This window comes from Erythrolamprus reginae, chromosome 11 (assembly GCF_031021105.1).
Source record: "Erythrolamprus reginae isolate rEryReg1 chromosome 11, rEryReg1.hap1, whole genome shotgun sequence".
Taxonomy (NCBI): domain Eukaryota; kingdom Metazoa; phylum Chordata; class Lepidosauria; order Squamata; family Dipsadidae; genus Erythrolamprus; species Erythrolamprus reginae.
Window position 1 is genome coordinate 22,254,774 of NC_091960.1, and position 27,478 is coordinate 22,282,251.

General features: G+C 37.8%; 1 protein-coding gene across 9 annotated transcripts in view; it reads left to right on the forward strand.

Annotated features, from left to right (window-relative positions):
- The window catches only part of C11H1orf94 (chromosome 11 C1orf94 homolog), a 75,099-nt gene that overhangs the window by 9,081 nt on the left and 38,540 nt on the right, over positions 1-27,478 (forward strand). For 3 of the 9 annotated variants that reach the window (XM_070763643.1, XM_070763646.1, XM_070763648.1), the window contains exon 2: positions 2,173-2,215. The exons of 5 other annotated variants lie outside the window; for them this stretch is intronic. Coding sequence is in view for 1 of the 4 variants with exons in the window: in XM_070763642.1 (XP_070619743.1) it covers positions 8,312-8,586 (275 nt within the window). In the remaining 3 variants the exon portion in view is untranslated. Of the gene's footprint in view, positions 1-2,172; positions 2,216-8,311; positions 8,587-27,478 lie in introns of those variants that run through there. One more of the 9 variants, XM_070763642.1, reaches the window with a different exon arrangement.

Genomic DNA, 27,478 nt, shown 5'->3' on the forward strand with positions numbered 1-27,478 from the left:
CAAGACATAGCACCAACACTCTGCTATCAGGCCAAGAAGCCATATTGATCAGTATTCGATGCCTTAAAATGGCCAATAGCATTCATCTGGAAAAACCATAAGCATAGAGAGCAAAGTAATTATCTTCTTCTACAGCTGATTTCCCTTAGGTGATATGAAGATATGTTGGGTTAGCAGGGAACCATGAAGATTGCACAGCCATGGGTATTACACTTTACTCCTTCTCCAATGTCTATTTTCCTGAAGTTTGGCCTTTGAGAAGAAAAGTGGAATTTTGGAATTGAAACACAAGTTTGCTTTAGAGTAAATAGGACATCCAAATTTGCATGCAAGTCTTTGTAACACATGTATGCAAAGCTCATGTATACCATTATATTAGTTTACATATTAAAAATGCATTGAATGACAATAGCTTGGTGGGTTTGCATAGTGCTAAAATATATGTTCTTCAGAGAGCTCTGTTGAAAATGAGACCCAGATATTCATCAGGGCAGATTGTACTAAGATATGAAAAAATATGTACAGAGTTGAACTAAAGATCCCTTGATGCTTCTTGAGTTTGGATCTTTTCTTGCAGATATTTTATTATCTAGCTAGCTAACATCTTCAGTGATAGAATTTCACAACACATGGACAGACTTAACTGGTTTCAATTGTAAACATGTAAGCATCCTAAATCAGGCTACCTCCAAAAATCTTGAAAGCTTGGCACTCAGACAACTCAGCCATCAACAGGCACATGAACAAGGGTAGGTCCTAGTTTTCTTCACTGCCAGTTCTCTCCTTGACGCGGCCCATGTATGCTTGTTGCACACCCATGCACAGTGCTAAAACCAGTTTATGTGCAGAAGCAAAAAGCAACATGGCAGGCCTGGGTCACTTCCATATCCAGTGATTCAGGCTGCCATAGAACTGATCCGAACCAGGTGGAAGCCATCTCTGCATATAAGCAACACTTACCATTAAAAAGATACAATAAACTGAAAGAAAATAAAAAGATGGAACACTTTCGTGCCAGCAATCAACATCCAGATAAGCAGGAATTAAGCCAGACAAATCATAAAGCAGTAAACAACAACCCAATCAAGGCACATGTAAGGAGTAAGTAACACCAATACCGAACAAGTTATTGTATATAAAGATAGAACCAAACTCTATTCCATTCTAGCGCCTAGTTGTGTAATGAAACATTTGAAAGAAAACAACCAATTTCAAAGGATGGATGATTATATGATATGATATATGATATGATTTCAACAGAGTATGGAAAAGAGAGATTAACCGATTTGGGATTCAAGTAAAGCTTTTCTGAGAGGGTATTTTATATAACACAATAGTAAATTTGAAAACAGAAAATGTAAATGATTTTAGAGGAATTTTTAAAAAAACTCTCCAGGGATGACAGCTATAATTCACCAAGTTAAGCTTTTACAGAGACAATTATCTATTTACGTTAGAGAGATGAAAATAAAAATGAATTATGCAAAACAAAGAAATTTGAATTTGCAATAACATACCAGTAGTGAAAGAAAAAAAGAAAAAAAGTCATATTAAAGTTACAAGATGGGAATATCATAATAGATAATGTGAATATGAGAAAAGTGTTTCATCTTAATATGCTATTTTATACAAAGGCTAAAACATTTCTTTGGAAAAATGGAAGGCTGCTAGCAGAATGACCAAACATTACAATCAGACAATTTTTGAAAGAACTATAAGAACAGAGAAGTTGTTTGTAGTACATAGAAAAAACTAAAACAAAATATTTTACATGAGTCCAAATGGATTGCTGGTCTCCTACCATAAATGTTTTGCAGATGAGCTTATGCATCCTTAACTGCAAATTATAAATATTATTCTCCAGAATGGAAAGACGGTAGTTGGGAAAAGGCTAATATAACTATAAGAAGGGATAACGTTGGTTGAACAATATGTTTATTAAATAATAATTTTACAGAATTTTATTCAGGAAGATGAATGTGGGTTTAACCTATGAGTATTCATTGATTAAATGTGTTCAATGTCCACCCATTTTACTGTGAAGTGACTCTATCATAGTTGTAGTATTAATAATAATAATATTAGAAATGTTTTAATATTCTGGAAAACAACATACATTCATATTTTAGATGCAAAGAAGACCTTTGATAAGTTCTTTTTTTTTTTGTTTAGAGTTTTGGAACATATGAACCTTGAAGATAATTTTATTAAATGGGTAAGCTTGATGTATACTTCTTATAAAGCACAAATAAATGTTAATGAAAACTATTAAAGCCTTGTGAGTTTCAAACAGGAACAAAAGCATGTTCACTATCTCTATTTTTGTCTTATTTATTTATTATTTATATAAAGTTAGATTTACCTTGAGTTAACATTGGTGACCTATAAATTTATAAATAAGTAAAAGATCAGGAAATCATAGGACTTAAGATTTAAAAAGAAATGAATTAGTTAATAGCATTTATGAATGATCTAATGTTAATTTTAGAAGAATCACTAGAACAGGGCAGTGATGGGATTCAATTTTTTTTTACCACAAATTCCGTGGCCATGGCTTAGTGGGCATAGTGTGGCTTGGTGGATGTGGTTTCATGGGCTTGACAGGGGAAGAATACTGTAAACTCTCCATTCCTACCTCACTCCAAGGGTAGGAAATTGAAAAATCTCCATTTCCCCCTGCAGTGTTCCAGTGTGCCACTAGGGGCCCACTCTGGAAGCAGAAATTGTTGTTAAGCATTGATTGGCTGTTCTGTTTGACAGTTGGCTATTTAAGCAGCTCTCAGAAGAGTTTTACCTCAGATGAGTTCTTCATAGTTGTACCATTGTTGTGAGTTGCTACCATATTCCATGTCACGCCTCAGTTACTGCCCAGCTCGTTATCACACATAGCAGCTTCCTACTTCCAGGAAATGATACTGCAAAATTCCCATTTCCTCCCAATCAGCTGGGACTTGGGAGAATAGATGGGAGTGGGGCCAGTCAGAGGTGGTATTTACCGTTCTCCAAACTACTCAAAATTTCTGCTACTAGTTTGTCAGAACTGTTCAGAACCTGCTGAAACCCACCTCCAGAACTGGGGTGTAAAAATCAACATCCATGAGCCAGATCTGTCCAATGCGAAGCTCAGATCTGGCCCATGGGCCCACCCTGGAAATGGGGAAGGACTGGTCTGTGGTGCCTCTGCCATTGAAAACGAAGCTTGGGAGGGCTGTGTGCCACCGTCCCAGGTTCCGCTTTTGGCCACAATGGCTTCCTGGAGGCCTTTGCCAGAGAAAATGCAGTGTGGCCTCCCCCCCAGACTCTGTTTTTACTGGCAAAGGGTTCTAGGAGACCATCATGGCCAAAAACAGAGCCTCGATGAATGACGTTGAGCTGGCCATGTCTACTATGGCCAAGTTCCCCCCTCCCCAGCCTCCCAAGGTCAAACACAATCCCAATGCTCAAAGAAATCGATACTCCTGCACTAGAAGAAGTAGAAATGAATGGGATAATTAAAGGAATTTGATATATTAGTAGAATTCAATATTAATATCAAGAAGACAAAGAAAGTATAAAAATATGAAATTAGATCGACTAAAACTGATGACAAAAACTGGTTTTAATATCAACTTGGCTATTACTATGACAAATATGAATTGTATGATATTTCAAAATAACTATGTGAAAATATGGGTGGAAAAGGTCATGTTAAGATAGGAGACATTGAAATAGTCACTGCTAAAGAGAATTTCTGTGATAAAAATGAATGTTTTGAGAAGAGAAGAGTTGGAAGGGACTTGGAGGTCTTTTAGTCCAATCCCCTGCACAGGCAGGAAGCTATACCATTTCAGATAAATGGCTGCCAAATTCTTCTTTAAAACTTCCAGTGTTGGAGAATTCACAACTTCTGGAGACAAGCTGTTCCGCTGATTAATTGTTCTGTCAGGAAATTTTTCCTTAGTTCTAGGTTGCTTCTCTCCTCGTTTAATTTCCACCCATTGCTTCTTGTTCTACCCTCAGGTGCTTTGGAGAACAGCCTGATATCATATCACCCCTAGTCTTTCTTTTCATTAAACTAGACATACCCAATTCCAGCAACCATTCGTTATATGTTTTAGCCACTAGTCTCCTAACTACCTTTGCTGCTCTTCTCTCCACTCTTCCTAGAGTCTAGATCTTTTTTACATTGTGGTGACCAAAACTGGATGCAGTTTTAGATATGAATGGCATATCTACATTTTATACAGCAAGGGAATAAAAATACAGTTCAATGTTAAGTGTTACCAGATGCAAACAAAAGAGGAAGATTGGGTTTACCAGATTTGAAATTATATTTTGCTTCTCATTTGGTCTGGATGAAATAATGGATGTTGCTAAGAAACAAGAGAATTTACAGATATAAGATAAAGAATTGAGGTTTGAATGGCATGGATATTTATGATATCTTTAAATTAAAATTAATCTGAACTTTATTTTTTTTAAAAATTATTAGAAGTGCCATATTGAGAATATGAAATAAATATAAGTGCAGAGTGTACCTAAAAATACCTTAATGGATCCCAGCTCAAAAAGCACATTATAGAAAAGAAATAGCAGATAAAATAGTTTTTTAATAAGTAATTTCAACCATTTATCAAGGGGAATTTACAATCAGACCGAGAGAACAATTAATAGAAGGATATAGTTGTCAATCATTCATTCTTTATCAATTTTCAATTGTTTTATTTACAGTTTTTTGAAAGATTTAAAATCAATAAAATGACAGGGATATAGAGCAAGATAAATCAGAATTTGAAACATAATTTGGTATTGATGTTGAACATATAATTGTAAAAATATACAAATACAGTGGTATCTCTACTTAAGAACGCCTCTTCTAGATAAGAACTGGGTGTTCAAGATTTTTTGCCTCTACTTAAGAACCATTTTCTACTTAAGAACCTGAGTCCAGAAGAAATTCCCAGGAAATTTGAGAGCTGCATGAATGCTCAGCCAGTTTCCTACCATTCCCCCTTTAATCCCAGCCATCTGGGCTGCCAGAGGAGACTTTTGGTGGCGCTTAAGGAGGCTTTGGCAGTCCAGAACAAACAAAGCATTTTCCTTTCTCTGGGTGCTTGGACAGGGAATAAATCTCTGCCAGTGCCCAGAGAAAAGAAATGCTCCCTTCGCTCTGGGCAGCTGAGAAGTTATCACAGCGAAGAAAAGGCGCCGGCTACAAAGCGGGTAAGTGACAGGAGAGGGGAGCCCTTCAGCATGGGAAGGAAGAGGCAGCAAGTAGCAGCAGCAGCCAGGGGCTGGCTCTCCTTGGCTGAGGCAGCTCAGCCATAACCTTACTTGGATTTGGTCTGACAGAAAAAACATATAGCCCCTCCCTTGTACAAAGCTGAAGGGATCAGATTGCGTGGCCTGGAGGTTAATTCTCTGCCTTACAAGGCAGAAGCTGCAGGATCAAATCCCAGTAGGGCTATGGCTAGCTGGTGAGGCCAGAACAAGGCCGAAATAGTGCTATCCTAGTCTCCCTCAATTTTAAAAATTCAGCAAAAAAAACCCATAATACATACAGAATATGGTTTGTCAGCTATGAACAAATTTAACTGCCTTGGAAATGGCCCCGGGTTGGGCCGAGAGGCAAAAAGGAAGCTGTGACGCTTGTTCAATATACCAGGGTGATCCGACAAAAAAATCATGTAACCCTTCCCTGGTACAAAGTTGAAGGGATCACATGCCTCCCATACACTGTGCTGGAGTGAGAAACCCAGGAGGAATTGCAGGAAACTGGCCGGGCCTTCGTGCCACTCTGTTTCTTAAGAAGAGGCAAAAAAAATCTTGAATACCCAGTTCTTATCTTATCTAGAAAAGTTCTTAAGTAGAGGCGTTCTTAAGTAGAAGTACCACTGCATATGGTTACGACAGAAAACAATCATACACACACACACACACATATGCGCATGCATATGTATACACATTGAAAGCTTGCAAAATGAAAATAAAATGGAACCACAAATATTATTCTTTATCAGTGTAAACATATGTCATATACTACAAAGCTTAAAAGGTTTAGCTTATATAAATCCACTTTTCATGACATTGTCCAAAAACAAAAAACAGAAATAATAAACTAATATTGCTCTGTATTGCCACCTACAGTCAAAACAAGGACAAGTAAATGGAGGCACAAAGTTGTCCAGAAATGTGTTCAAACTAATATGCGTTTAAATTGGAGCAATATGACATTTCCTTTCTCTGCTTGAGGTTCTATGTTTACTAATTAAAATGAACAGAGTCCTGTGAATAGGCTTTCCCTGCATGAGATGAGAACTAATAAAAATAATAAGTGGTAAATTGCAATACATTGTAAATTTTTTTAAGCCCACCTAAAATCAATAGAACATACCTCTCTATGGCCTGTAGCTGGATTTAAAGGCTGCATAAAGCCATGGTTTGTTTGCATTGTTATTAGTTGCATTACAATGTCTAGGTTTGCACAGACCATATTAAACCAACTAGATAGTTGGATTTTGGTCTGTATTGCTATGAAGAGCAACCATTATGCATGCATGTTGTTTAGATGCATGTTATAGATTTATGAGAGCCAGTTTGATATAATGGTTAAGGCACTGGGCTGGAAACCAGGAGACTGTGAGTTCTAATCCTGTTTCATGTATTGGGCCAGTCTTTCTCAGCGTTAGGAAGCAGGGCAGACTAAAATTTTGCCAGGAAAACTGCAGGGACTTCCCCAAGAAGTTGAAAACGGCAAAAAAGAAAAAGAAAAAAGCATGTCATATTAGATATGTGGGGCTTAATTCTAAATTGTTACAAATAAGAACCTTGGTTAGCCCACTTGATATAATTTGTTTCTGATTTAAAAAAACCTCTACTGTAGTTTTGAAATCAAATTCTTTGATGCATAAAACCACATAATGCTCATGGCTGTATGTGCTGATAGCCACCCTAAACATTTGTTTTTCAATAGTCGTTTTTTTAAAAAAATGACTAATTCAAGCAGGGGTCTGGAATCTTGGGGACTTTAATACTTCTGAACTTCAACTCCCAGAATTCCTGAGTCAGCAAAGTGGCTGAGGAATTCTGGGAATTGAAGTCCACAAGCCTAAAAGTTGCCAAGGTTTCAGACCACTGAATTTGAGAGCATTTTTAGTTAAACAATATATTCTGAACAAAAAAGTTATTTTGACTATTGTTTTCATGCTCTGAGTTGCTATCTTCCTATTTGAATACCTGTGTTTGGAAGCTGGATGAACTTAAATAATGTGATCTCTCTAGTCTACTGGAGCATTCTTACTAGACCATTTGTAACTTTATCAATCTGGATTTCACTCCATTGTTACTTAAAGGCATAACTTAAAGCCGCCCCGAGTCTACGGAGAGGGGCGGCATACAAATCTAATAAATAAATAAATAATAATAATAATAACAACAACAACTATGGTGGTCATTTTAAAAAGAATGACCCATTGCCCACCCGTGGGTTGCTCCTGGTTCGCACCGGTTCTTAGGAGCAGTAGCGCCCATGGCGGGAGGCTCCGTCCATCTGCCTGGGATGCTTCTGCGCATGGGCCAGAAGCATTGTGCAAACCAATAGCAAAATATTTACAACCCACCACTGCAACTGCCCCTTGAAAGCCATTGAAAAATAGATTTTTTTAAGTTCCACTTTTGTTTTCCTTCAGACCCTTTTCAGAATGTCTGATGAAGAGTTTGGCTTAACTTATTACAAAAAATGCATCAATAAACACATCCATCCCTTTCATTTCTTTTTCTTCTTTTTCTATATTTGTTTACATGTGTACATAGGAAACACTCAGGAAAAACATCAGGGTCCTCAACTCTGATTCTTCTACTTATATTAAACTTCATAGTGTAGATGAATAGTTATAAGAATAGTTAATTTGAAGGATCATCTCTGAGGATATAGTAGGCATCTAATATTTTTATTTGAAAACCATAAAAAAGAGACGAAACAATACCTTTGATGGCAAACAGATCTAAAGATATCAATTGGAGGAAGTAAACCTAGTTTCATCCTGTATATGAACTTTATACTTCTTCAGCGGCAACATAATCTCATATTTCCCTTTTGCTAGATCATGGCGCTTCAGTATGACTAAATCCAATGGCTGTCCCTATCAGTTGGCTTCCTACAAGTATTCCATGGTTACTTGGCTACCTAGGTTTGTTGCCATGCACACCATTCTAGGCCATCTAAAAAAAGTCATATTATATTAACGAACATGTGCTTACAACAGAAAAAGTTTATAGCCCACTCTCCTCTTTTGTAAAAAATTTCTTCCTGTTTCTTGATGTTCAAAGTGAGATGCTAACAAGTAGGAGCAATATTCAGTGTTCAACAGTCAACTCCAAAGGCCCTTTCCCTCTAGGCCCATTCCCAAGACACATCTGGATCCACCACAACACTCCCCAGGATAGTTTGGATAAAGCTTGCCATGAGATCTGGAAGAGAGTCCAAGGTCTCCCTGAAGAACTACAGCCCAAATCTTCATCACCTCTCCTGCAGGTTAGCTGTCACCCTGTCACCTCTTCAGAGGCTCTACAAGAAGACAGCAGTACTCACAACAGTTCTCAAAAGGAGTGAGTGTTTTTGTTATTTTTTTTTTAAAGTCTTTCTTTATAAAATGAGAATAGGCGTTTTTCTAAATATATAGTTCTGTAACTAGAGATATCATATAGTGACTGAGTTGAAAAACGAGGCATAAATTATTTTGTTATAAAACTCTAAACATTTAGAACCCTAAACATTTAAGGGCCTGAAATGATTTTACTTAGTGTGTTTGATTTTACAATAGTTGGAGCAGAAAGCTGAGTAGTAATCCTTCAGGTTTTAACCTGGCACCTCGATTTATAGACTCTCCAAAGAATGACTAAATTGAATAGTAAATAAATAGACATGGTGACATGGTGGAATTACCGTATTTTTCCCAAAATAAGACCTTGTGTATATATATGTAGATTGTTCTGAGTTCGGGTTTTTCCCCGTGTAATATTTTGCATGTCTATGCGACGTTTCGGTGAAATCACATTTACCATCATCAGGCTGAAGTTGTAAGCTTTGTGCTGCTGTAGATATAGTTTGTTTGCAACTGCCACTTGTTCCTTATAAATAGTGGTGGGGGTGGAGATTTGGTTTGAATATAGCAAGTAGATTGGGTGGCTATGTTTTAATGATTTGATTGGTTGGTGGAATCACATTTAGTTGAAGGATTGACATGGTGATGATTATGATATGTTTTTTTTGTTTAAGGCTGGTTTCCAAATTTCTGGTAGGCGGGATGTGTCATCACGTTTATTCATGCTGAGGGGGTGTTTTTCTATCTCTATGGCTTCCATAATTATTCTTTTATATACGTGTTCTGTTTTGGAAAGTAATTTAGTTTTTTCGAAGTCAATTTCATGTCCTGTTTTTTTAATGTGCTGGACAAGGGAGGAAGTTTTTTCTTCTTTTTTGACTGCATTTTTATGTTCTGCAATGCGTGCGTTTATTCTTCGATTAGTTTGTCCAATGTATGTGGCTGCACATGTTTTGCATGGTATTTCATAGATTCCTTGGTTTTCGAGGTGGATTTTGTCTTGGGTTTCTTAGGATGTTTGATATTTTCTGGTTAGTGACAAATGAAGTTTTGATATTATGTTTGTGGAGAATTTTACTAATTTTGTCTGTGGTGCCTTTAATGTAAGGGAGGAGGGTGATGCCATTATCCTGTTCTTGGTCTTGATTTTTGGGAGATGTATCTTTTTTTAATTAGGTTTGTAATTGTTTTTCTTTCAAATCCATTAGAAATTAATACATCTTTCAGTTTGTTCAATTCAGTTTTTAAATGGTCATGGTCAGCTAGGCATTTGGTTCTGGTGATGAGGGTTTTGGCTACTGCGGTGATCTGTGCAGGGTGGTGGTGGGAGTGTGCATTTAAATAACGGTTGGTGTGTGTTTTCTTTTGGTAGATGGTGTGTCCTAGGGTGCCATTGGGTTTTTTATAGATTAGGACACCCAGAAAGGGAAGTTGATCATTGGCTTCTGTTTCCATAGTGAATTGTATTTTGGGGTGTAGGCTATTGAGATGTGTGAGGAAATTGTCCAGTTTTTCTTTTCCATGTGGCCAAATTACAAAAGTGTCATCTACATATCTCAGCCAGTTTGTGTTTGTGTTTAGATTTCTCCAAGGCATTATTTTCAAAATGTTCCATGTAGAGGTTTGCGATGACAGGTGAGAAGGGTGATCCCATGGGGGCTCCTTCTATTTGTTTATATCTTTGTTCGTTATAGATGAAGTATGTATTTGTCAGACAGTGCTGGGTCAGATCTAAGATATACTTGGGGGGCTTGTATTTGTTTTGGATAGCTGTTAAGGCTTCTTTAATTGGTATTTGGGTGAAAAGGGAGATAACATTGAAACTCACAAGTAGGTCACCAGGTTGTAGGTTTTGTTTTTTAATTATTTCTATAAAGTGGAATGAATTTTGTACATATGAGGTGATAGTTTCTGTATAGGGCTGAAGATATTTGGCTAAAAATTTGGCAAGATTTTGCAGAGGTGACCCTATGGAGCTGACTATTGGCCTGAGAGGTATTCCTTCTTTGTGTATTTTTGGAAGGCCATAGAGTATATATATATGTAGATTGTTCTGAGTTCGGGTTTATGAAAACAAATATACATACATACATACATACATACATACATACATACATACATACATACATATATATATATATATATATTTGTTTTCGTAGATTTCGTAGATTTCGTAGATTTTCACGGGTATATGTATGTAGATTGTAGATTATTACACGGGGCAAAACCCGAACTCAGAACAATCTACATATATATATATATATTGTTTTTTTGCTGAATTTGAAAATTAAGGGAGACTAGGATAGATCTATTTCGGCCTTATTTTGGCCTTATCACCTAGCCATATCCACTGAGACTTGAACCTGCACTGGCTGGATGACTTTAAACCAATAATGAGACAGTGAGTTCTAGTTCTGCCATAGACATGAAAGCTGGGTGGGTGACAATTCACCAATCAGAAAAAATAAGAGGAGGAAAGAGTATAAGCTTAACTCCTCGAGTTATTTAAAGATAGTAATGGTGGAATAAAAATACCAAATTGTAAACAACATTATTATTTCATTTAGGGGAAAATAGGGTGTAGATAAACCTTTTTAAGGGCTTTTTACAATAATGATAAGAAGCAGATGCAATAAATCAGAACACAGCTTAGAACCTGAATATTTCATGACCACTTTTTCTCTTGCCTATCCACCAAGAAGAAACACTTTCTTAACAAATGCATAGACATTCACACCCAAATAGAGAATGCTCTTAATAAAAGTGCCCCAACTGTAAATAGTCTCTCAGTTCAGTTACAGTTGATGTGGAATCTTCTTAGCTTTTAGTGTCAAAAAGCTATTTATTTGACCTAGCTATTGACTGGACTTATGTTTCTTGGTCATTTAATATATTGCTCTTGTTTTTATGATGCTATTTTTTAGGCTTTAAGTAGTGTGATTTTTTTAACCATTTTATTGGCTCTGTTCTATTGTATGTCATTTGGGGATTACTTTTAATGGAAAGTGGGAGAATGTTTTTATAATGAATAAAATAAAAATAACATTAAACACCACTCATGAAAATCTTGGGAAAACAAATAGGCCATTGAATTTATCGGCAATCCTGATATACTGAGAATGGTTTCTTGCTTAAAAGAAAAGCATCTCATACATCTTTCATTTATTAGTATTCAGATAGCCTTTGCAATTCCTCTACTGAGATTAGATCAACATGTCTCAGCTGTAGCTAGGGTGACCTTTGCACAGGTTCACCTGGTGCACTAATTGAGACCCTACCTGGACCAGGAGGCTCTTCACATGGTTAATCACATCATAATCACCTCACAGCTCAACTATTGCAATGCACTCTACATGGGGCTACCCTTGAAAAGCGTTCGGAGACTTCCACTGGTCTAGAATGCAGCTGCGTGAGCTAATGTGGGTGCACCTAGGTACACCCACATCACACCAACTCTCTGTAAGTTGCACTGGCTCCTAGTTAGTCTCTGGATGCAATTCATGGTATTGGTTATCACCTATAAAGCCCTACATGGCTTAGGGCCAGACCATCCTTGGTACTGTCTTCTACTGTACCAGCGACTGATAAGGGCCCACAGAGTTGGCTTTCATCATATCCAATCAGCCAAAGAATATCAACTGGTGGGACTACAGGGAAGGGCCTTCTCTGTGGCAACTCTGGCTCTCTGGAACCAGCTGCCTCTGGAGATCCGTACCCTCCCCACCAAACTAGCCTTCTGCAAAGCAATAAAGACCAGGCTTTTCTAGCAGGCCTTGGGGTCATTGATCGAATGAGATACCGTCTAGATCCTGCCATGAGAGATATTGAATGATATGTAATGGCTTTTATTAGGGTTTTAAATTACTTTTAAATTGTTTTTAAATGCTGTTTTTTCTTTGTTGTAAGATGCCCAGAGTCCTTTGGGCGTTGGGCGGCATATAAATTAGATGAATAATAAATAATAAATAAATACCAAAAAGTCCCCCAACAATCAAATGATTAGTAGAGAATTTATCTCCTCAACTTTTTCCTAACATTCATGGAGCAGGGAATCACTGCACGAGTGTGTGTGTGTTCAATTTAGATTGATAATTTTGATTTAATTTTCTTTTGGAATCATGGAAAAACCAATGAATTTTACTAACAGAAAGAATCAAAAAGCACAATGAACAAGGTTTTTTTTTTTAATTAAAAATTTTCTGTCTCTCCAAAAATTCCACACAACTTGCAAATGCTTTCACAGCAGTTTACAGGTTACAGTCATGTTAACATAAATTCATGTCTGGGATTATGCAGGCTGCTAGATGATGCATCAGCAACAGCTCTTAAATTAAAAAAGAATAGTGATGGGTGAACCCAACGGTGTTCGGGTTCGGCGACTTCGGACTAACTTCACGCAAAGTTCAGCCAAACCTAAACCCGAAGTTCGAATGTTCCGCCCCCAGAATCCCATCGTTTTTTATTTTTACGGATTTTTTATTTTTATTTATTTTTATTTTTACGAAAAAGGACGCCGCAGCAGCACTGCAAGCAAAGGGAGGTCCTTTCATGTAAAAATAAAAAAAAATATTTTTATTTTTACATGAAAAGCAAAGGGAGGTCCTTTCATGTAAAAATATTTTTTTTAATTTTATTTTATTTTTACATGAAAAGACCTCCCTTTGCTTGCGGCACCGCTGCAGCATCCTTTTTCGTAAAAAAAAATATAAATAAATAAAAATTAAAAAAATCTGTAAAAATAAAAAGCGATGGGATTCCAGGGGCGGGGCTTTGACGTCACGTATACTGGCAGGTTGCTAAGCACGCCAAGGTGATCACTTCCTGGATTCCATCCTCCCTCCATTATTCTAGTGCCACCCCCGGAATCCAGGAAGTGATCAGCTTGGAGTGCTTAGCAACCTGCCGGTATACGTGATGTCAAGGCTCCACCCCCAGAATCCCTTCGTGGGATTCCCCAGCTCCTTTTTTGCCTCCCTCCCAGTCTTCTGACCGGCCGCCTGCTCCCCGTTGTTCGCCTTCCTCCGCCGCCACCGGCGCCCGACTCCTCCTCCTCTTCTCAGCAGATGAGGAGGAGGCGGTGGCACTTCGCGGTGCTCGGCATGAACGCCGAACTGGAGCATGAATTTTTTAAAAAACTGGGTTCGGGTTCGGTATGCCGAACACCGCAAAATTTGGTACGGACCCGAATTGTGCAGGTTCAGTTTGCCCAACACTAAAAAAGAAGGAAAACAGGTCTTTCATAGAGGAAAATGAAATGAAACTTATAGAGGAGTGTTACAAGGAATATCTGAGGAGACAGGCAAAAGGTTTGTCAAAATTCCAATAAATTAATATTTTTGAGCACAATATTCAGGCAAAAAAATAATATGAATAATTTGTAAGTGAGCAATTAAACAGAAACAGGTGGAGTTACCTTGCTAAACAGAATGTTGAACCCAAATAATTTTGCTCAGATAAAATGTAGGTGTGATGTAGAATCGCACATTCAGTAGAATCAGTCAACTGCCTTGGACAATTGATTTTGCAATGAATTATTAAATCATATATACATTACATTTTTACTAACAGGAGGAAACGTCCCAGCAGATCTTTTGCCTTAATGTCAAAGTAACTAAACCAGTCTTGGAGTGGGCAAACAAAACTTGCCGTTTTACTCATGCACAAATAGGCTAGAATTTGAGGAGAGTTTAACACTGTTTTGGTATAAAGAATATATCCAATTCTTTCTAAGTCCATGTGTGGAATAAATTTTAGCTTTCCTTTAATGACTTCCAGATTTTTATGATGCAATTTCTGACCCCCAAACACATTTATCTACCTTTGAATATGATCATCTAAGCATTAGGGAATTGCATGGATTAGGCAGTTTATTAAAAACAACAGGGTGCAACATTACATTATATTCTAATATATAGCTATGGAAATTGATAAAATGTGTCTTCCAAATATTTTTGAGACTTCCCCTTATATGAAAAGCAGTGTGGAAATACTGATGATCATTAAAAGTGCAGAAATTATTATTTTTTCACCCCAAACAGCAACAAAACTATATTGAATTTCCCTCTTCCTATTTAATGTTGTACCTTTTAGCTACTGATATAGATTAGATAAGTATGTTTAGAAGTATAGATTGTGGTAACACCATGATTAAAAATATATCAATGAATTTTTAAATGGTGTTTGTGTTACTTAGTTTATCAACATTCTGTACTACATAGAGACAGATACACATTTGCATTTTCTTGTCCTAATATAGGTGTTTTCCCCACAATCATTCTTGTGGCACTTGCTTAAAGATTAGTGTGTTTGTGTGTGTGTTATTTTTCATTTAGGAAACATTTTGAAATAGATGCATATATGATATAACACATTAAGTTTGGTAATTGTTGATATTATTTCATTTTGGTGCATCAATACCATGGAATTGGGGAAAATGTTTACTATACTTCCTACACATACAATATTTGCATGTAGGCTTGTATGTTTATGGAGATTCCCAATCATTGATTATCCCAAAAGAACTTTTTTTCCAAAAAGCAACTGACCTTTTTTTTTACCTTTGAAAAAAGTTTAGCTTTTCATCCCAGAAGATTCTTCATTCGTTCCCCACCATTCAGTTAGAACTGAAGAAGTTTCTTGAATGGGTAGATGAACATTTTCAGGAGCCTTTTGGAAAACAGCACTTTTGGGACAGTATCTAAATATGTGGGTTTTTTTCCTTTCCACATCAGTTTGTATTTTTTTTAAAAAAAAAAAGCCTTCATGAAAATGCATTCTTGAATGAGTTCTTCTCTAATATGCACATTTTTTTCCAAGCAATTTGCTCTTATTATTGGACTTTCACAGACCTTTTCCATAATGTGTGCACTTTATATATTTTTAATGAAAGCATTGCACCACAGAATTTGGAGGTGTGAAAAATGAAGACATTTGCATTCCACTTTGTACATTAGCTCCGAAAGTCTAACCTTTATATTGAAAAGTGACCCAAACAATTTCCCCCCCTAACCCTAATGATTAGAGATGCTGTTCTTTTGGCAACAGCTGCCATCAGCTTATCTAAAAGCAGAACTGAATAATTCAAAAACTGTGTAGCTGTTAGCAAAATGAAATCATAGCCATCTGCCACAGGTGAACCTGCTTAATTCTCTAGAGGCAGTATGCATGTTATTCCCAACACGTTGGAGACACGATAAAATATGAATGCAATAAGCAATAATGCAACTGAAGTCTGAAACATTTACAACTTAGGGGAAGAGGATCTATGTTCTTTGTGCAAGCTCCTCAATCCAATTCCTGCCAACTCCAGGTCAAAATGAGAAACATTTCTGTTCTGCCAAGCTACTTTTGTAGTCATAAAACCAGAAAAAAAAAGTTGCCATATGTAAAGGCAGTTCTGAGTTCTGTTCCACTTGACTGACTTTGGTGACTCACAGGAGACTGTGAGTTCCAGTCCCGCCTTAGGCATAAAAGCCAGCTGGGGGACTTTGCGCCAATCACCAGGAGACAGTGAATTGTAGTCCTGTTGTAGGCATCAAAACTGGTTCAGTGACTTTTGGGCACACCACTCTCCTAGCTCAACTCACTTCATGGGATGGGTTTGGCCCTGTCATTGCTCTCTCACTGCAGCCAACTTGTCAAGGTCATTTTGCCACAGCCAACCTGGCACGATAATCTGGACAATTCATGCAGGATAACTTAACACAATAAATGTATTGCACCATTGTTGTCTACATTATTTCCATTTTTGTTAATAGAAATAATGTCATTAAAACAGTGGCAGGTAATATTTATCATGTTGTTCTCACCCAGCCTTCACAAGTAATGATAAACTGCTTATGGGTAAAACAATCCCCCTTTAAAAACAGGGCAGGAACAGACATTTATCCAGGTGGATAGACAAAGACAAAATGTAATTAGTCCCAACAAACCAGGTTCTGGCCAAGGAATCCAAATTGTTTCTGTATGCTAGAAAATGAACTGCTGTCTGTGACAACCAGCTACCCACAAATCCCTGCTATGTAAACATCCGAGAAATAAATCAGAATCCAAACCTTGGCCTTCTTCCAAGTTCCAATTTATTAACAGAGCCAAGTGGACTGTGGTGAACCCGATACTAACTTTTCTTACAGTTCTCCACCCATGTTAAGTTTCATCCTTCATCCCCACATCCACAAGTTTATCACATGGACCACTCTGGTTCTCTGAACATCCATGGTCCTCTCCTGTACTTTTGGCTGGTGCTGAACAAAGGATGACCTTGAATCTTCTGGAAGGAATTTGTTGTGGCTAGTATCTTTCCCCCTCATGCAGCCACCCCTCCCAATTCCCACAGGACTATTCTCCCTGTGGCAGGCCAAAGTCTCTAACTCAAAACGATGGCTTCGACTTGACATAGTATGTATGTATGTATGTATGTATGTATGTATGTATGTATGTATTTATATTTATTTATTTATTTATTTATTTCTTTATTTATTTATTTATTTATTTATTTATTTATTTATTTATTTATTTATTTATTTATTTATTTATTTATTTATTTATTTATTTATTTATTTATTTATTTATTTATTTATTTATTTATTTATTTATTTATAGAGTTGAAAGGGACCGTTAGGTCATCGAGTCCAACCCCCTGCCTGAGCAGGAAACCCTACAGCACCCCAGCCAAATGGAAGTCCAATCTCCTCTTGAAGGTGTCCAGAGTTGGGGAGTTCACCACCTCCCCTGGCAGGCAGTTCCATTGGTTGATCACTCTGACCGTCAGGAAGTTCTTCCTTATTTCCAGGTTGAATCTCTCCTTGGTCAGCTTCCAACCATTGTTCCTCGTCCGGCCCTCTGGTGCCCTGGGGAATAAAGAGACCCCCTCCTCACCATGGCAGCCCCTCAAGTATCTGTAAACTGCTATCATGTCCCCTCTAGACCTTCTTTTTTCTAGGCTGTCCATGCCCAGTTCTCTCAATCTCTCTTCGTAAGTCTTGGTTTCGAGTCCCCTAATCATTTTGGTTGCTCTTTTTTGCACCTTCTCCAGAGTTTCGATGTCTTTTTTGTAGTGGGGTGACCAAAATTGGATGCAGTACTCCAGGTGGGGTCTGACCAGGGCATAGTAGAGTGGTATTAGTACTTCCCTGGTCTTGGAGCGTATTCCTCTCTTGATGCAGCTTAGGATTGAGTTGGCTTTTTTGGCTGCTGCTGCACATTGCTGACTCATGTTTAGTTGATTGTCCACCAAGACTCCAAGATCTCTTTCGCAGTCACTACTGCTGAGTGGGGTATCTCCCAGGCTATATGTATGTCTAGGGTTCTTTTTGCCGAGGTGGAGGACTCTGCATTTGTCGGTGTTGAACCTCATTTTGTTGGTATGGGCCCACTGTGATAGTCTGTCTAGGTCTTCTTGTACTCTGAGCCTGTCCTCAAGGGTGTTGGCTACCCCTGCCAGCTTGGTGTCATCTGCAAATTTTATTAGTTCCCCTTTTATTCCCTCGTCCAGGTCGTTGATGAAGATGTTAAAGAGTACAGGACCCAGGACAGAGCCCTGTGGTACTCCACTGTCTACTTTTTTCCATGTGGATTTGGTGCCGTTGAGGACAACTCGTTGGGTGCGGTTGGTCAGCCAACTGTTTATCCATCTACATGTGTAGTAATCTACTCCATTTTTTTCTAGTTTGTGGATTAGGAGATTGTGGTCGACTTTATCGAAAGCCTTACTGAAGTCCAAGTATATTAAGTCCACTGAGTTGCGTTGGTCAACTGACTTGGTTATGGTGTTGAAAAATGATATGAGATTGGTTTGGCATGATTTGTTTCTGATGAATCCGTGCTGGCTATTGGATATGATCTTGTTTGTTTCTAGGAAGTGGGTAAGTTGTTTATTGATTATTTTCTCCAGTATTTTTCCAGGTATAGAGGTCAGACTGATTGGTCTGTAGTTACCTGGGTCGGTCTTTTTGCCTTTTTTGTGGATGGGGACTACGTCAGCTCGCTTCCAGTCTTCCGGTAGGTCTCCAGTGATCCAGGATATTTGGTAGATGAGGAGGAGTGGTTCCGCTATGGTGTCTGCCAATTCTTTTAGGACTTTGGGGTGAAGTCCGTCTGGCCCTGGTGATTTGTATTCGTTGAGTTCCCTCAGGTAGTCCCTCACTGTGCTTTTGTCTATATTGAGTTCGGTTCTGGGGCAGTTTGTTGCAGTTAAATTGCAGATTGGTTGGAGGGAGGTTCCCTTTTGTGTGAAGACTGATGCAAAGTAGGCGTTGAGTAGCTGTGCTTGGTCATTGCTGTCTGTGATTTCTCTACCCTCTTCGTTTTTTAGTGTGATGATTGTTTCTTTGATTTTCTTCTTATGGTTGATGTGTTGGAAGAATCTTTTTTTGTTGTCTTTGACTTTCGCTGCAAGGTGTTGTTCATATTGTGCCTTTGCTGTTTTTATTTTTTGTTTGCAGGAACTGGCTGTTTGCTGATATTCCGCTTTGGTTATGAGTCCTTCTTTCCATTGTTTGTACTTAGCTTTTTTTCCTTTTATGTCATCTGCGAGGGTTTTGTTTAGCCATGCAGGTTTAGTTTTGGTTTTCCTGTTTTTCCTTTTCATGGGGATTGCGTTGTTTTGGGCGTCTATGATGCTGTTTTTTAGGATCTCCCAGGCTTCCTGAGTGGTTTTTCCTTCTAAGAGTTTGTTCCAGGGGCATTGTTCAAGGTTCGCTCTGAGCTTGTTAAAGTCCGGTTTTCTTTTTTATTTCCCAGCCAGGGAGGGGATGGCTAGTGCCTACATCTGTTTTCCCCCGAGAGCCAACTTATTGCTTTCCTTTGCTCTCCTTTCTTTTCTATGGATGTGCACATCTGGAATGGGCCCCATCTATCCCACCCTCAGGTCAGGCCCCAAAGACAGCAGCCTCTTCACCTGGGAAAAGATGGAAACTCTCGGTCTCTTATTCTGTTTCCTTATCAGAGCCTTTCCAAGACTGTGGCCCAGGCTCTGACTCTGCAGCTAGCTCTGCTGGCAGCTGATGGACCACAACACGTGTTGAGTTATCCTGCATGGAATTGCTATGCAATGACTTGTCCAGTAGTTAGCCACCATGAGATGTCCCTGGCAAGATAGCCAAGGTGAGTTGGCAATAACAAGTTTTTCCATTCCATCGCAGAATTGTTGTTGTGCAGGTGGAGGAGGAAGAAGGAGAAATATAAATATGATTTTGCCTTGAGTTATTTACGAACACAATAAAGGCATGATTTTCAAATCTAAAATCTATTTTTCTTCCTATGTCACTTTGCATGCTCAATATACAATTATTGATTATTTCAATAAACAAAATGCTATATAAATATTATATGTACAAAAGAAACATCAGAATAAACCAGAAAGAGAGCTAGTGTGGAATAGTGATGAACTAATATACTAGGAATGGGGAAACCCAGATTCAAGTCTATTGTCAGTAATGAAAACTTCTAAGCCCAAGATCACGTTTCAGACTATACAGTTGTAAGGGCATTTAAAAACGCCATTTGGGGTTAAAATGACTATTTTGAGATTTTTGTTTATGACTGGGACATTAAGAATGATACCATTTGACATAACTAAGCATTATTTCAAATGGATATGCTTTGTTCTGAGGTCAATATGCATTTTGTTTTGAATACAAAACAATTGAAACAGCTGTTTCAAAGTTGAAATATTTCAAGATGAAAATATATTTCAATGCTTGAATAGTATGCATGAAATTGTTATTGTAATATCCCTCTGTTGATTTGAAAGGTCTAAAAATGTGCAGGACAGTGGCAGAAGGAAAAATACTGCACGCCCTTAGATTCATGAAATATTTGTTGATGCTCACTTTTCTACTAGCTCTGGAACACTGTTATGATATTATTTCTCCTATATTACAAGGATCAGCATTACAAATAAAGAAAAGAAATTGCTACTGAAAACCATTCTCAAAAAGTATTATGTAACAATAAGTCAATACATCTTAGAGTAGGTTTTGCAGAACTGTATGGCTTGTTAGAATATATTGCAACCTGAAATGTAACTGAAGAATCCCTCAAAAGATAATGTATCTACAATTTATCTGGTCTTCAAATTTGGGAATAAGGAGAAAGATCAAAGCATGCCTCACAATACCATAAAATAGGCAAGATATTGGCAAATTTTCCACCTCCCTGGAGCTACTAAGACAATGTTTCTGACAATACACAATGTAAAAAAGAAGAAAAGATGAGCTCTGTAAAAAACTTGCCTATGTTTACTAAGACTGTAAACACACACCACAATAAAGTTTGGGAATCTTGTATTTAGTGGTACAATTCAAAGCATTAACCAAGACTATATAATTCTGATATGACATCAAATGATGAAAAGTTTCTTGAATATACGTAATGACAATAAATAAGTTTGGAGATTCCTAAAAACTGGTTCAGTTTTATCTGATGTACATCATCAGATAATTTTTAGCCTGTTTCAAGTAGCTTCAATATGAACCAATCCCAAATTCCAATTACAGCCATCTAGATGGAGAACTAATTTCAGTTCCAGAAATTGCCCATTGCTTGTCACTTAATTCCACTACAATAGAAATAAATTGTTCAAAGCACTTGTGAGCAATTTATAGCTATTAGTTCATGAGCAGCCTCTTTCACACTTTTTTCACCCTTCAAATTTTTCCAGCTGTACTTAAAAGAAAAAGGCAGTACGATTGCCTAAAAGTATAATACAGTTTGTCTTACTTTGAAACGGAAACAAGCAAAAACTATACTTTTGTGGCTGAAAAGTGAATGAAAAATTCCTAATCCTATATTCTTTCCTCATTCTGCCCCATCCTAAAAAAACTCCAAGCACCAATATATTAGAAAAAAGCTGCTAGCTAGTGAAATTATCTTCCCTCCCATCAGTTTAAAGATGGTTTGATTTAAAAAATATTTAAAAGCAGAAGAAAATTCCACAGAGATCTGTAAGACTGTAGTATGGAGCTCCTTGCACTTTAGTTTTAAAAGGCAAATGATATGTATGTATGGCCTATCTTTTCTTGTACACTTTTCTTTCCATCCATTTGTAATCTTTTCACACTTTCTTTTCAACATTGAAACCTAAGGAAAGAAATCCCAAGGGGATATTTCCCAGAGAGCTTTTTATCAAATATACCATTAAGGAAGAGTTCTTCCCTTGAAAATTTTTTATTTGTCTGTTTTTAATTTCCACTAGAAAATTTGAGGAAATTGCTCATTTATTTCTCTGACTTAATTGATCATGCCATTTCATCTTAACAGATTTCAAACTGCCCCTTGCTGAAACTTTTGGGGAGAAATAAAAATAGAAATAAAAATAGTGGAAGTATTTATACCTTTAGCTTTCAACAATGCTTTGTAGGAGCTATTACACTATCATTTCATTACACTATTATGATTACATTGGTCTGTAAGGCTAGCACACTAAGCACCAGAATGTGGTGACCATATAAAAAAATAGGAAAGGAAGCACTCCAGGAGCAAAAACATCATGGCTCAAGTGGCCTAATGCCTCATCTTGATCTAGCTTGGCTTATTTCTCAGGTTCTGGTCGCTGGGAAGGAGGGAATGGAATGGAAGGGAAGGAAGCAACAATGGGTTGCTCCCAGTTCCACCTGGTTCTGTGAACCAGTAGCAGTAATGGTGGGAAGCTCCACCAGGTCACAGAACTAGACCAAACTAGGAGCAACAGGTTTTAGAACATACTACAGGAAGGAAGGAAGGAAGGAAGGAAGGAAGGAAGGAAGGAAGGAAGGAAGGAAGGAAGGAAAATCTGCTCAGCAAGGAGAGAGAAGAAAAAGGAAAGTATGATTTGGGTAGCTCTTAATGGGATTGGTTTCCTAGAATGTATCATTACATATACAGTGTTCCCTCAATTTTTGCGGGGGATGCGTTCCGAGACCGCCCGCGAAAGTTGAATTTCTGCGAAGTAGAGATGCGGAAGTAAATACACCATTTTGGCTATGGACAGTATCACAAGCCTTCCCTTAACACTTTAAACCCCTAAATTACCATTTCCCATTCCCTTAATAACCATTTACTCACCATTATTACTGGTACTCACCATTGAATAAGACACTTAGTGATCCTGATATTTATAAACATAATTATTTATTAACAATAATTATTATTTTTTGTTATTTATTTGCAAAAATTATTAGTTTGGCGATGACGTATGATGTCATCGGGCAGGAAAAACTATGGTACAGAAAAAAACCCGTGAAGTATTTTTTAATTAATATATTTTTAAAACCATGGTGTAGGCTATCCGCGAAGTTTGAACCCGCGAAAATCGAGGGAACACTGTAAATGCAATAATAAAGCCAAATATTTCCAGTTAATAAAAACTGCTGTCAAATTTATGGCCAAAATGAACTCTTTGTTTAACAATAAATGGGTTTTAAGCATTATTTAATACATTTATGTTTAATGGCATGCTGTGATATTCTTTGCTTTCAGCTTGCCAGAGACATTTCTATCAATGTACAAAATGGCTTCAGCATTTCACACCTCAGACTAATGAAGTGATCTTCGTGTGGCATTTGTGATGTTTTTAGTTTGAGGCTCCTGGCTTATCATCCACCATTGTTCCCACAATACAGTGATCCATGAAGAAAACATTACTTTCAGAACCAGCAAGGGAAAGAAAAAAGGCAGCCAGAAACTCTTCCTAATGTTAAAGGATAGAGCATTTCATTACAGAAATGGATGAAATCATTTCTTAAATTTCAACCCTGTGTATATGAGGAAAACTGAGGAATTGAGGAACACACCATACAACAGAAAAGACCTTGAGCTAAGAAAACAAATCTTTATTAGTTCAAAAAATTCCAAAGTTCTTTCTATGTTGAAATAATTAAAGGCCACCAGATCAAGCAAAAGGGCACAAGGTATAATTTTGGCCCTAAATGCTACTACAGATGACAAATTGAAGGGACACCTTCTATATTTGGCAGGAAAGTGAGGGCTAGGATCTTGATGTGCCCTTTAGAGGAACCATAACGAATTAAGGGCATCTACAATGTATACTTATGCTTCTAAGGTCAGAAAAACATAAAATGAGAAAATAGGAATCCTTTCAATTTTATTGAATGAAATTTAATCTCATGCCTCACTGGAAGATAACTGGGATTTCTTTTCTTTTTTACCCCCTTCAAGTTACGGACAACATGGTAGTTCATTTCTTCTTGTTCATCAGGTCTGAATAAAATTATATCGAACTTCAACATTTTGTTTGCAATGTCAAGAAAAACCCAGCTACTTTGCAGAACTCACATCAAGTCAGGGAAAGACAATTCAGGATGCATGTGATTGGGTCTATGAAAAGAGGCTGCTAACCAAAGCCTTTTGGCATGAATGAAAAAAATGTTAGAGTATTTGGTAAGCTTGAATAATTGCTTCAAAAGCTTTCCCTGAATGTGTGCAAACTCTATTCTTCATTGGCCTTGCAAAGTATATAATTACAAAGTATAGTAAAGTATAAACCTACATTTATTTATTTGTTTGTTTGTTTATTTAATTATTTAATTAATGTATTTATTGTTAGAGTTGAAAGGGACCCTGTCGGTCATCGAGTCCAACCCCCTGCCTCAGCAGGAAACTCTACACCTCCCCAGCCAAATGGCAGTCCAATCTCTTCTTGAAAGTGTCCAGAGTTGGGGAGTTCACAACCTCCACAGACAGGCTTTTCCACTGGTTGATAGCTCTGACCGTCAGGAAGTTCTTCCTTATTTCCAGGTTGAATCTCTCCTTGGTCAGCTTCCAACCGTTGTTCCTCATCTGGCCCTCTGCTACCCTGGAAAACAGTGTGACCCCCTCCTCTCTGTGGCAACCCCTCAAGTACTTGTAGACTGCTATTATGTCCCCTCTGGCCCTCCTTTTCTCTAGGGCTAGGCTATCCATGCCCAGTTCCCGCAATCTCTCTTCTTAAGTCTTGGTTTCAAGTCCCCTAATCATTTTGGTTGCTCTTTTCTGCCCCTTCTCCAGAGTTTCAATGTTTCTTTTGAAGTGTGGTGACCAGAACTGGATGCAGTACTCCAGGTGTGTTCTGACCAGGGCTTAGTAGAGTGGTATTAATACTTCCCTGGTCTTTGAGTGTATTCCCCTGTTGATGCAGCTTAGTTGATGCGACTTGACATAGTGTTGGCTTGTTTTGGCCGCTGCTGCACATTGCTGGCTCTTGTTTAGTTGATTATCCACCAAGACTCCAAGATCTCTTTCACAATCCCTACTGCTAAGTGGGGTTTCTCCCAGGCTGTATGTGTGTCTAGGTTTTTTTTACCTAGGTGAAGGACTTTGCTCTTGTTGACATTGAATATCATTTTGTTAGTATGGGCCCACAGTGTTAGTCTGTCTAGGTTTTTCTGTATTTTGAGCCTGTCTTCTAGGGTGTTGGCTACCCCCGCCAGCTTGGTGTCATCTGCAAATTTGATTAGTTCCTCTTCTATTTCCTTGTCAAGGGCATTGATGAAAATGTTGAAGAGCACGGGGACCAAAACAGAACCCTTTTCTACCTTCTTCCATGTGGATTTGGAGCCATTGAAGACAACTCGTTGGGTGCGGTTGGTCAGCCAACTGTTTATCCATCTGCATGTGTTGCAATCTACCCTGCTTTTTTCTAATTTGTGGATTAGAAGATTGTGGTCAACTTTATTGAAAGCTTTGATGAAGTCCAAGTATATAAAGTCAACTTCATTGCTTTGGTCTACTGATTTGGTTATGATGTTGAAAAATGATATGAGGTTGGTTTGGCATCATTTGTTTCTGACAAACCCATGTTGGCTGTTGGATATTATCTTGTTTGTTTCTAAGAAGTGGCAGAGTTGGTTTTTTAATTATTTTCCCCAGTATTTTTCCAGGTTTAGAAGTCAGACTGATAGGTCTATAGTTGCCTGGCTCTGTCTTTTTACCTTTTTTTGTGGATGGGGACTACATCAGCTTGTTTCCAGTCTCCCGGTAGGTCTCCAGTGGACCAGGATTTTTGGTAGATGAGGAGAAGTGGTTCTGCAATGGTGTCTGCCAGCTCTTTTATGACTCTGGGGGGAAGTCCATGTGGCCCTGGTGATTTGTACTCGTTGAGTTCCCACAAGTAGTCCCTTATTGTGTTTTTATCTATGTTGAGTTCAGTTCCAGGGCTGTTTGTTGCAGTTGGGTTGCAGGTTAGTTGGTAGGTGGTTCTATTTTGTGTGAAGACGGATGCAAAGTAGGGGTTGAGCAGCTGTGCTTTATCTCTGTTGTCTGTGATTTCATTACTGTCTTCATTTTTTAGTGTGTTGACTGTTTCCTTGATTTTCTTCTTGTTGTTTATGTGCTGGAAGAAACTTGTTTTGTCATCATTGCCTTTTGTTGCAAGGTATTGTTCGTGTTGGGTCTTTGCTGTTCTTATTTTTTGTTTGCAGGTTTTGGCTGTTTGCTGATATTCCACCTTGGTTATGAGTCCTTCTTTCCATTTTTTGTATTTGGCTTTTTTTTTCTTTTATGTTGTCTGTGAGGTCTTTGTTTAGCCATGCTGTTTTCATTTTAGTTTTCCTGTTTTTCTTTTTCATGGGGATTGTATTGTTTTGGGCATCTATGATAGTGTTTTTAGGGCCTCCCAGGCTTCCTGTGTGGTTTTACCTTTTAAAAGTTCCTTCCAGTTTTGTTTTTTTCCCAGGTTCTCTATGAGCTTGTTAAAGTCCGCTTTTCTGAAGTCTGGGACTATAGTGGTGTTGGGTACAGCAGTTAGTGATTGCATAATGTTGAATTTTAGAATGACTCTCACTCAGCGTCCCTTCTACTTTGATTCCATTTATCATTTCTTCCCTGTTTGTTATTATTAGGTCTAGTATTACAGTCCCTTTGATTCCTGTTTCCACTTTTTGGGTTAGAAAGTTATCAGCGAGACTGGTGAGAAATCTATCAGACTTTCCACTTGGTGCTGAGTTTGTTTTCCAGTTAATGTTGGGATAGTTGAAGTTCCCCAGCTGTGCTTGTTGCATATTTCTGTTAGTTGGCTTGTGAAGAGGGTGTCCATTGCATCAGTTTGGTTTGGTGGCCTGTAATATACTCCTATTGTAGTGTTGCGCTTCCTTTCTTTTATGTTGACCCATATGCTTTCTAGGGAGTTGTCTTCTTTGGTTGGATATAGCTCTGTGGCAGTGTAGTGGTCATTTATGTACATAAACAAGAAGTAACCTTTGAAGAAGCACAAGAGTCTTATTATGGAATTTACTGCATGTCCTCTAGCCTAAACCTGCCCCTGGATCTCTCTCTCTCTCTTTTTGGTAGCTGATGGAAATTGCACTGTCAAAATTTGTTAACAAATGCTAAAAATAAACATATTATTTCCTGCCAATTTGGAACAGGAAAGTTGAATACCAGGCAAACTATTTGACAAGCTTTTTAAAAACAAACAAAAAACAAACAAACAAACAAACCACACTTCCAATTACCCACACTTCCAAACTCTACATTTAACATATTACCAAACAATATATAAAATAACCCATTCATGTAATGTCATCATATCTCTCCCCCCACCCCCCATGACTTAGTTTAGGTCATACAGAGAAAATTAAATGAACTGTCTTCTCCAGCCAGAACAATCTGCCTGCCTCTTCTGTAAACACTTAACTCAAATGATTTGATCTGCAAAATAATTATAAACATAACATGCAAGTTATCAGGAACAATCTCCATGGGAAAGAATATTACAAGAAAATTCGGCCATGCAAAAAAATAAAAATTTATAGTTGTCATCTATTTCACTTCCAAAGTTGGAACACTCAGAAAACAGTTTGAGAGGAAGAACTTTAGAAGGGACATCTATATAATTAAAAGATGTACAGGAATATGTTATCAGTCTGTTAACCCTGGTGCCCTGTTCGATAACACTATACACTTGTACTGTTTCTGGGTCT